This window comes from Lepisosteus oculatus, chromosome 1, assembly GCF_040954835.1.
Source record: "Lepisosteus oculatus isolate fLepOcu1 chromosome 1, fLepOcu1.hap2, whole genome shotgun sequence".
NCBI lineage: Eukaryota > Metazoa > Chordata > Actinopteri > Semionotiformes > Lepisosteidae > Lepisosteus > Lepisosteus oculatus.
Window position 1 is genome coordinate 77,506,437 of NC_090696.1, and position 11,625 is coordinate 77,518,061.

The 11,625-nt window shown below is 45.8% G+C and overlaps 1 protein-coding gene across 3 annotated transcripts; it reads right to left on the bottom strand.

The window, feature by feature from the left end:
- Nucleotides 1–339: 339 nt before the first annotated feature.
- Nucleotides 340–7,989, bottom strand: LOC138241046 (probable tRNA methyltransferase 9B). Of its 3 annotated transcripts, none has more exons than XM_069193474.1 (4): nucleotides 7,901–7,989; nucleotides 4,793–4,985; nucleotides 2,774–2,947; nucleotides 340–2,058 (listed from the first exon to the last, which is right to left on the bottom strand). In XM_069193474.1, exons 2-4 carry the CDS (start codon nucleotides 4,974–4,976, stop codon nucleotides 1,562–1,564), a joined length of 855 nt encoding a protein of 284 aa, XP_069049575.1. In that variant the 5' UTR covers nucleotides 4,977–4,985; nucleotides 7,901–7,989; the 3' UTR covers nucleotides 340–1,561. The 3 variants fall into 3 exon arrangements, with proteins under 3 accessions (XP_069049575.1, XP_069049570.1, XP_069049576.1); XM_069193469.1 differs by having other exon boundaries at nucleotides 4,793–5,018; XM_069193475.1 differs by having other exon boundaries at nucleotides 4,793–4,947; nucleotides 7,901–7,984.
- Between the last annotated feature and the right edge of the window lie 3,636 nt (nucleotides 7,990–11,625).

Sequence of the window (11,625 nt, forward strand, 5' to 3'; positions counted from 1 at the left end):
ATCAGGTGTTTCTAAGTCTAACTTCATAACGCGCCATAAATAGGTACAGATGAATATAGTCATAATTATCTTCCGCTGCACGCCAAGAACTTGCGGCCATTTTTCACGGTCGCACCCTGCGACGCCAGTCCTCTTGTCCGAGGCTGATGAAGTTTTTTTTTTTTTCGGCGAAGAGCCATCTTCTGAAAACCAATAACGTATATATCCACAGATTATCCTAAACTACAATCATTTTAACTAGCTTGTAAGACACCAGATGTGGTCTTTAACACCGCCGGAGCTTTTTAAAGGAGTGTTGAGTTGGCGATGCGTTCACTTTCATGAAGAAAATAAGATAGATTGAAATACATTCGTAATTTATTATCGGAAACGTAATACAGCAGTGTTAGTCGCAAACTCTGTTATCGGACCAATCCTTGTTCAGTGTGATCGAGAGAAAACTCTGATCAGATCTTTTGTGAGTAAACATCTGCTAATTATTAGGCAGCGGAGTTCAATGTGGCAAGGAAACACCGGTCACTGAACTTTCCACTTGCATACTAAAAGTTTTACATTTGCAAAGTAGGATATATATACAGCACATTTCAGAATTAACAAAATAAAATATCTATATTCACAATTAATGTGTTACTGGGATTTACATTGTCTTCATAGTACAATATACTATACATCTTTTTCCATTTGAAAATTGTATGCTTTAACATGTCAAAATTGATCTTCTGTTTATCATTTTCCTCTGTAAGTAATTCATCTACTACAGCTTAACAGTGTACACAGATCATCTCTACATATACAGTATATACAGACAAAACAACATTTAAGCACAACTATGCTACAGCAGTATTCATAAAGAGTATCTTCACTTTTCAGTAAGCATTCACAGTGTCCAGTGATTACTTTATCCCCAGAACAAACAAAAACAGGAGAAACTCTGTAATGAACAGAGGAAGAGAGTCTTCAAATTTCCAGCCTGCTGGTTTGCTTTCTTACTGGAGAGGCCACTCAAATCTCTTTCAACCAAACACCTTGCGATCATTGAAGGAATAACTATTCCTGATACCCAGTATGTATATGTATTCATATGTTGAAACACAGATTAAAGGTTTAGGTTGTGTTGTTTCAGCCTATAAGAAATACGAAGGGCACGTCAGATTCCTAAAGTAACATAAATCATACCAGAATGGGATAGTAATTTTGTGCCTTTTTTATTGCTGGACAGAATGCATTTCCCTTCTGTTTTCTCTGTAAGTATGAACCTAGTAAGCTCATGCAAATTTCTTTTTTTTTTTTGTATTTGTCTTGACAAGACAAGCAAAAGTAATACTTCAAAATCCCATCAATGCCACAAATTAAATTTGGGGCTGCCCTGGTGGTCCAGGAAATTCATTTTCTGTACTTTTAATTCTTTTTATTAATTAACTCTAGGACTGAACACATGATTTGCTATTGGAGCAATTTTCCCCAAAACTAGGATGAGTTCCCACGTATAATCTGCAAGAGCCTTGTTTCAGTGTTGATTCTGCTGATGGATGCTGATCGGTATCGGAGCGCAGCGCTGGCTTCAGACAGCACAGGGGGGGAGTTCTGGGCGGGACTGCTTCCTCGCCAAGACGCCCCAGTTCCCGTGGTCCAGGAACGTGCTCTGGATGTGGAGCTCGGGCACGTTGTCCGCGACAAGCCTTGCTAGCTCTCCCTCCTTGAAGACGTGGTAGTAGCGCATCAGCTCCGTAGCGCCCTCCCGCCGGGCCGCCGGCGCCTCGGCCCGCCCGCGCCCCGGCTCCGCGCCCGCGCCGTCCAGGCGCCAGGACCGCAGGGCCCGGCCCAGGAGGCCCTCTCGGCCCGCGGGGGCCGCGGCGCAGCTGCCCAGGCCGGGCCCCCCCGGCCCCCCGGAGCACAGGGCCTGGTTCCAGGGCACGAACACATCCTGCTTGTCGAAGCGCCGGTGCCGCTGCTCCTGCGCCCAGACGTAAATCAGCATGAGGCCCCCTGGGGCCAGCGTCCTGGCCATCTCCCTGACGGCGCACCCCCTCCTCTCGCTGGTGGAGAAATGATGGATCACTGAAGGCACAGAGAAGGCAAGGAGCTCCAGATCGCACCCCGGACTCGGCAAATGTTCTAGCAAGATCCGTCATCCGGGCTCGTCACGTCTCCTGGGGCGGGGCTCCGCGGCACAGGACCCAGTGGAGGTTTATCCCTGCTGAAAGGAGGAGAAGGGAAACACAGCGTTTCGGCTGTGGAGCCTTCTTCGGGCGTGGCACTTGAAGAAATCTCCACAGCCCAAACCGTCGTGTTTCTCCTGTTCTCTTTTCAGCAGGGATAAACCCTCACTGGGTCCCCTGCAGCCTGCGCCTGCTGGAAGGACTCCGCAGCGAGCTCGGGGTCAGGAACTCCGCCACGGGAATCTTCCCGCTTCGGGATCGGATAGGCCACGGCCCGTCTTTTCTGCCCTCCCCCTCCAGCGTCACCCCCTCCCCTCCTTATCCTCCTGCTCCTGCTTCTTCTGTGAAAAGCAATGCTCGAAATGACTTTCAGTTGGTTCAAACGCGTTCCCTCTGACCTCCTGCCTGCTGCGAGCACTGAGCGATTCAGTCAACCTGGCCCACACCTTGGGAAAACATGATTTGCCTATACTAAGGACGGAGATTTCTGAGGCTTGAATGCAGAGTGAAGAAAAGTATTTAGATCACCCTGCGTGAGAGCCGGAAATCTGACGACGCGGAGATGCGGTGAATCCTGCTCCTTCGTACTGAACCGAGTCCAGTGGGCTCCTTACCTCCTACGGAGATGACGGCGGAGAAGATGCCGTCTCTGAAAGGCAGCCGCAAGTTGTCGCACAACAGCACCTCGCTGCCCCGCTTCCTCGCTCTGTCCACTAGAGGGCGGCACACATCGCAGCCCACGCTGAAGACCCCGCTGTTCACCTGCAGGTACCTGCCGGTCCCGCAGCCTGGGGCGACAGAATCACATCTCTTTGAATTAAACACCTGCGCGCTGTCTAGAGTCCCATTGTTTAACCTGAGATGCAAAAATAATAATAAGCACTGACCACTACAATTTCCCCCCAGCACAACATTTTCTTGCTACTAGAAAAAAAATCTTTTTTTTTAGGTTCAGGAATATGAACAAAACTGGGTTATTGTTACGTGCCTCCTACGCTGCTTTCTTAAGTTCGGTATTGAACTACGAGTGTGTGGGGTTTTTTTTTCTTTTGTAACCGAAGGGCATTTAAAAGACATGTTTGAAATTCTACCTCGAGTTCAATTTGTGGTCACGAACAGTCACTGATAAAACAATTTGGGTCGCCGAAGACATCAGAAAGAAAACACGTGTATAGTTTCTATACGTGATTTCCGAAATGTCTTCCTGTTCTTTTGAATGGCGTGGATTATTTAACATGCACACATTGAGCAACTACATTTATTCAGTATACGTGTTTCCTCATACTGCGAATGAAAAGTATTTGTGCAATTAATAGACAGTATTCCAAAAGAAACCCATCCAGTTCCAATTACTAGCAGATGGATACTGGTGATTGAAAAGCATCACATGGCGCTTTTCCGTAGAACACGCAATCATCATGATTCACATTGAAGAGCACAACACGGATCTCGGATTGCGGCGATGTTTAATTGCGGAAGGAGAGGACTTCGCAAGAAAAACAGCCGAACATCCCGGTTTGTATAAAGATCTCTGTGGGGGTCTGAGTTATTGGCACCCGCGGGCAGCGAGTCCACGCGTGATCGGCCGACAGCCGCCTGCAACTGCTGCAAAGGGAACGAAAGGAAATGTCGTAAATTGACTTGAAGGTCGCTGGTTTCTTTTTATTGCAACCAGGAGACGAAGGAAAGCGGCAGATACAGTATCACAGCTGTGCGTGTTGAGCGGCGAACAGAAATACAGGCGTGCGGATATTTTGCTCAAAATGTGAAATTAGTTTTTGCCTTATTTTTTACTGATCGTTTTTTATGAGTAAAATGAGCAAAAAAATAAAACTTTCAACAGTGCTACTGGAATTTATAGGAAACTTCCTCATTTTTACTGCACAAATATTTAGATCTAAGTGCGTTAAAAATGTTCATTACCCGTAGTGCAAAAAAGACTAGACTAGCTGTATGCACATTTTCATCCTTCCCATTTCATTTAATAATTCCTCACACTCATATAGCGCTTTTCTGGACACTCCACTCAAAGCACTTTACAGGTAATGGGGATCCCCTCCAACACCACCAGTGTGCAGCCCCACCTGGATGATGCGCCAGTCTGCTCCCCACACACCAGCTCTCAGTGGGGAGGAGAGCAGAGTGATGAAGCCAGTTCATAGATGGGGGTTATTAGGAGGCCATGACTGGTAAGGGCCAATGGGAAATTTGGCCAGGACAGCGGGGTAACACCTCTACAGTTTTTGAGAAATGCCCTGGGGTTTTCAATGACTACAGAGAGTCAGGACCTCGGTTTTACTTCTCATCCGAAGGACTGCGCCTTTTGACAGTATAGTGTCCCCTTCACTATACTGGGGCATTAGGACCCACACAGACCGCAGGGTGAGCGCCCCCTACTGGCCCCACTAACACCTCTTCCAGCAGCAGCCTCAGCTTTCCCAGGAGTCTCCCCTCCAGGTCCTGACCAGACTCACACTGCTGAGCTCCAGTTGGCGGCCAGCTGGGAGCTGGGAGCTGCAGGGGGACATGGCTGCTGGCTAAATTTGCATTGATTTATCAAGATCCTGTTTACAGAATAGTAAACCACCGGTTCCTTGTCTAAAGACAAATACTCTGACCCCAGGGATACTAACCAATGTCAGCCACCAGGCTCCCGGGCTCCTGCTGGAGTAGAAACTGTCGCACCCGAGGCCAGGCTCTGCACTGGAGGTCGCTGAGGTAGGGCGCTGTTTTTTCGTACACACTGTGGACATGCTGCTTCTCCAGCTGAACAGCTTCAGCGTCCATCCTGAGCAGATCAAACCGTTGTGCACTCATCTGGGGAAACTGACGGCGACTGTCTTAGCGGGATCTAAAGCACTGAAAGAAATCCATGAACCTGGCACCTCAGAAATTACTCTCTGCAGCCGAAGCCAGTGAGTGCTAATGCTACCATCATGTCTGGAGGAATCGGAGGAGCGGGTTGTGAAACACTCCTGCACAATCAGAGGGCTCAGCATGATCGCATCATTCAGGATTGTTCTCTGGGGGAGATATTATCCTCTCTCGCCCACATCCTGGTGAATTTATGATTAATTTCTTTTCATTTCTGCACACCCTGGAAAGCAATGCTCAATTTCAGCCACTGTAGGCCTTCACTGGCAGACATGTATATTTCAGTTTTAAGACTGAGATAATCTGGCGTGTCTTTCCACATGCCTATTGGAGTGCTCAGAGAGTAGAGTGATGTACACTTACTGTGTGTGAAAGAGCTCGCCAAGGATTCCTAAACTGGAGACAATCCAAATTGTCTTCATAGGCCTGCTAAAATTCAGTTGTTTTTTTAAAGATAAAGGACTAAACCAGGACATATTCAACACCTAAAAGATATCACCTTCCTAAATGTGGTGTTGTGAAGGGCCTGTGGTTCAATGTGGTCTTTAAGACGACCTGCCACTGAATTTAGAGCCCAGTCATTGCTGTTTTTCTAAAGAATGACACACTTATCTGTAGAAGACCTTATCTGTAGATTTGAATTGATGTTTCTTTTTGCTGTTGTTGTACATGCTTCCCAGATTCTGGAATACAATTTCACTCTATTGTGTAAAGAAAACGCTCACAGATGAGGGCTGAATTATGAATTGTGTGAGCTGTAAATCTAGAGAAAGAGACCTCTTGGAGAAATCAGGTGCTGAGATGAGACATATCGATCACCTTCATGAATGCTTCATGGCTCTTCCTAATCTTATTATTAGTTTGTTTATTGTTTTTTTTTTGCTGGAACATACTGTAGTATCTTCTGTCTTCATCTAGGGAGACACAGATTGAGCACAATCCTCCAGCGCAGCACAGCTCACCCATCTGCAACAGCCTGATGGCCCCTGGGCTTCAGTTCTGTTATTTGCCCCCAGATTTGCCCCCTTTGGGTACCCAGAGCAGATCCTGTCTGTGTATGTACATCGCCGGGGTCTGGATTCAGTGACCATGCAAAGGGCTGTGGGAGTACCGGAACAGCCTGCCCAGCTCTGTGAGTCCCTACCACTGAACAAACGTGTCTACATCACTGCTCACACTGATGTGTTTTTTTTCCTCGTTTCACACTGCTTGTGCTGGCTTGTTTTTTTAAGTTGTGTGTTATTTAGCTTTGCGGTTGTTGCGGCTGTTGTTCTGTGTTTACGTTTTAATGTCTCTGTATCGGAGCACACATGCAAATAAGCACTTCGTTGCACTGGTGCACATGGAAAATAAGCTGAACTGGACTGTTGCTGAAGCCGGCAGCCGGGCGAGATCCTGAGATCAATTGCTGTCCCTAGTCACTACCAAACGGACTAAGGCCTTGCCCATCTCGCGTGAAGTCCTCCTGATAACCGGCCTGCAGCCACCTCTAACACCCACTCCTGACACCCCCACCCTGCTGCCTGGGCCCTGTCCACTGAGCGGACACAGCTCTTCTTACTATCAAGATGTTTGAATCACCAGGAGCCTGCTCTGGGCAGCTGCGCCCTCTCTGCCCTCTGTGTGTGTTGTAGGCACACTGCTGCCTGCCTGCGATTTCAAAACAACTGAACACAATCATGTTGCATTTTATGGACGGCAACATTTTATTTGCTCTGGTGCCACAGAAAGGTTTCTACTGGGTGCATAAAATTGTTTTGTCCTGATGAAACAGGTAACAGAGATCATTTCACTTCGGGGACTACTGTACAAGCAGACAAAGCATTATCGCCTCATGACTGTTCAATGGTCTGGGACCTTCATTTCACTGAAGGAAGGGCACAACAGACCATTCCAATGATATATTAGGGTATTTTAAGTATTCATGTCTAATTGCTGCAAATCACATTCGTTTTCTACATGCAATCATTTCAATATTTCCATCTACATCATGTCTGGTTTCTTTAACCTTTTACTGGTGATATTCCATAATGTCACGTTTTGTTCTATCATTCTATGGGAAGACCATTTCATGTAGTACATTATTTTGTTCTACAAGAACCTTTAAAAACATAATAAAATGTGACATATCCTGCTATTTTTACATTAATTATTGTCTTAATGGGAATAAACAAACTAAAAACAATGCTTTATATTTCCCAGACAGCACACTGGTTTGGGAATCATCAGACAGGCAGGAGAAACAAATTATGACACTACATTACTTACACTGTGAACCTCTAACCAAATCAAGATAGGTGAATATTAAAAACGGTTGATTTATTTTTTAGATTAACTGGAAAATGAGTATCCTTTCATCAAATCAAAGCTAGTCCTTGATGAAAAAAACAGCAACTGCACATTTACAATGCCTTCAGTAGGCATACTTAAGGTATGCCTACCTTAAGGATTTGCATGATTTTACAATAAACAATATTAGTATCTTCAAGAAATTAAAACTCATTTATTTCACGTTCACCCGTCCTTTAAATGATCTGCCCGACCTACAGTCCAGTAAAGCTAATTTTTTTTCTCCGTGGATTCACAACTGTAATTCTGAAACTATTTAAGCATATGCTACAGTACATACAGTTTATTTTCGTACAGCTGATTTGCGTATTTATTTTCGTATTTCGTACAGTTTATTTTCGTATCTCACATACAGCTTTATTTTCAATTAAAAATGAAAACGAATGCATGTTCTTCTATTGCGAGCAGCCGATGCCAGTCGCCTAGAAATAGGTGTTTTCCGTGCACTCGCAAGGACCAGGCGCGGTTCCACGGCTGAGCCCTCCTGTTCGTTAAGACGGATGAAATCACGGGCTTACCTGTTTTCCAACGCCCCCCGTCTGCCTGCTCGCTCTTAGCGGATCCTAGCGACCTCCAGAGGGGTGATTCTGAGAGTCGGGCCGACTTCTCCCTTTCGCACAGACGCCCGCTGGACACTCGGGAGCTACGAGGCTCCCTCGCATCGTCAGCCCTACCCCGGCCGCAGGGGACGGTCGCTGGGAGACGCTCTGCAAGCGGCAGCAAAAACGTCGGGACACGCCGGTCCGGGGGGGCCGCCGCAAGCAGGTCTAGTGTCACCTCGATGCTCCCTCATGCAGGTGATGCAGTACAGCCCCCCAGCTGTCGTTTTCTTCCTCGCCGGCGGCGCTGACTCCGATTAATCACACTCCAGCCTCAAACACAGGGGCTCCCCGGGACCGATTCTCATTCACAGAGCACGTTCTCCTACACCAAGGACACTCTGTCCCTGTTTCCCCTGAAAGACTGATCGTCTGAAACTGAGGGAGCTCTCTGACATTCATTCTTGTTCCTAACCGTCAATTCCGATGATTCCCAACAGTCCCCCCTGCAGATACCAACATATTTTGAATCGATCTTAAAAAAGAGAATGTATCTGTTGTTGTTGTTTGGTGTTTTTTTTATATGCAGGGTTTTTTTCACGCAGCAATTTTATGTGTGAAAGTGGATCGGGATACACGAGGCAGAGATCGCGGCTGGCTGCAGGAATCTTCAAACCTCCTCCTGTGACAGCAGGCGAGAGTGGTGTTGATGTGAATACAGAAACCGTCCCACGTTAAAGAAGAGTCATAGGGCAGTTCTGTTAATGTATGCACCGGAAGAAAGTCCTCTCATTATCTATTATGTGTGTTGCAGGGACGATCATTTTGAATTCTATCCGTGAGAACAAATACTTGGATCAATTCAAATTTATTTTGAACACATCATTATCTTTCTTTAGTTCAGGTATGTAGCTGCGACAGCATGCGTAGTCTGCAAAGGAACAAGTAATAGGTTTATTCCATGCTGAAAAGACAAGAGAGAAAACACAACGTTCTCTTTTCAGCATTATCTTTCTTTGCCTTTCCAAGGACAGATTGGGAGAGTTTGGAACCAGCTGCCCAGCTATGGTGCTGAAATTGATACAGTGGTTTCTTTCAGCAAACAGGTGGATGTCATCCTGGGATCAATTTACTACTAACAACCAAACAGGCCGCTGGGCTGAATAAGCCCCTCTCGTTTGTAACCCTTCGCAAAACAATTTCCCCACCCGTTTTCTTTGCCAAGACTCAGATGATGAAAAGTCATCTTTGCTGTCCTGCAGGTTTCTCTTGAAACACAGAATTTGTAATTGGCTTTGAAGCTTGTTGCAGTTCATTCCAAATTTCATCTAGCATGTAGAAAAGGGGGCTGTAGATCTGTTTTACTCTGCTAAAATAGATTTGTTACAAAGGGAATTCTAATGAAGCTGGGTGTATTATCTGTGCACAGTTAAATCCATCCACCCATTTCGTAATCTTTTTATCCACTTCATGGTCTCAGGGGAGCCAGAAACTGTCCCACCAAGAACGGGGTGCAAGGCAGGATACACCAGTCCCTCTAAGGGTACAAGGCAGGGTACACCCTGGACAGGACACCAGTCCCTCTCAGGGCACAAGGCAGGATACACCCTGGACAGGACACCAGTCCCTCTCAGGGCACAAGGCAGGGTACACCCTGGACAGGACACCAGTCCCTCTCGGGGCACAAGGCAGGATACACCCTGGACAGGACACCAGTCCCTCTCGGGGCACAAGGCAGGGTACACCCTGGACAGGACACCAGTCCCTCTCGGGGCACAAGGCAGGGTACACCCTGGACAGGACACCAGTCCCTCTCGGGGCACAAGGCAGGGTACACCCTGGACAGGACACCAGTCCCTCTCGGGGCACAAGGCAGGGTACACCCTGGACAGGACACCAGTCCCTCTCGGGGCACAAGGCAGGGTACACCCTGGACAGGACACCAGTCCCTCTCGGGGCACAAGGCAGGATACACCCTGGACAGGACACCAGTCCCTCTCGGGGCACAAGGCAGGGTACACCCTGGACAGGACTCCAGCCCATCATCGGGCCCTGAACAGTTAACTGTTTCCGCAAAATGCAGATTTTTAGATAGATAAGATTAGAAATGAATTTTATTATTTCCTTGAGGGAATTACTTTATGGACACACAGCACTGTACATTTAAATAGAATGCAAAAAAAAGAAGAAGAAAAGAAAAACATTGCACATTATTCTATTACAAAAAATATAGAAAAACACATTAGCACACCACTCTATTACACACGTTTAACACATAACAACATGTAACATTTATAGCACATCACAAAACATAGTGCACTCGAGTGGGTTGTAAGAGTCAAGATTGTCTGTCTGAAGTGATATGTTAAAAACTCCAACCCTGTTTGTCAAACATGGGGATTTTGAAAGCTGTGACAGAATCTCATGAAAATCTAACTGTATAAAACCATGAATAAATGGTGAATACCCAGTTTTCCCTCACGCGCTTGGATCTATTTTCAATGAAGCGCTGTAATAAACTGGAATGGTCCTGTGTGGATTGTTGCCTGAGAATGTACTCATAACAAAGCACATGTAATAAACAACACACCGTAACGATCCCCGGACACATTAACACACAACATTCAGCTTCCCGACATCATGAACATGTTCATACCTGAAACTGCTCGGTGATTTTTCTCCGTTTCCCATCGTAACTGAAGCTCGGTATTTTATTTTCTCTGAGGAAAACTCATTATTTATCGGAAATTCTAATTTTGTAGCAGAGGCATAAGTGGACTAATAATGTGCTTATGAAATCAATAGCTCTGTATTACAGAGGACACACTCCTGAGCTGTTTCAACAGAGCACGGGGTTTTGTAATTGCACACAGTTTTGATTGCTCTTCTGGTTTCAGTTATCATGCCATTTTCCAGGTGTCTCTGCTGTGTTGCATGGCCTTTTCTAAGACGGAGGAGGATTTACAGGCTGAGATCGACAGGCACAGTCGCGCTCGAGATGTGACCCCTTGAAATGGCCTGACTTTAGACCCCTGATCTTCCCGGGGGGAACTTCCAACTCTCACTGTCTTTCAACCCCCGCAGGTTCCTGGATCATCATGGAGTTCCAGTGATCGTTCATTCCTCTCTAAAAGCTTAATATTTTCAGTGACACCCACTTGAAATAGTCCTCCAGTAATCTATCACATAAATATAGTTTAAGGACTGAAAAGAAATTGTAAGAAAGCATACAGATTCCCAATTTGCACGGGAATATTACAAAAATATCTTATTGACACACTTTTGGTTCCGTTTGAATTTATTGTGATTTCAGAATGTCACCCGTTTCCAATATTCAATTGAAAAAAAAATCATTTTATCAAGTTATAGACTGTTTTGTTCTTACTTTTTTTTCTGGAACGTGCCATGACTTGAATGTCTTAAATTCAAATACCAAACCTTGATTGTCAGATAATTCAGTAAGAACTGAAAGGATGGATTAGTATTCATGTGTTATCAATGAGGGGTAATGTACGTTATCATTCAAACTTTAGATGATGAAAATGATGAGGAACACGGTCCCATTATTAGAGCTCTTGGGGTCCTTGATCAATGGACAAGTCTTGAAACGTTCTAGGGCCTGAATGATCATAGTCGTTCAAGTAGGGAGCTGTGTCAGCAGGCATAGGTTGCAAAGGAACAAGTAAAGTTTTATCCCTGCTGAA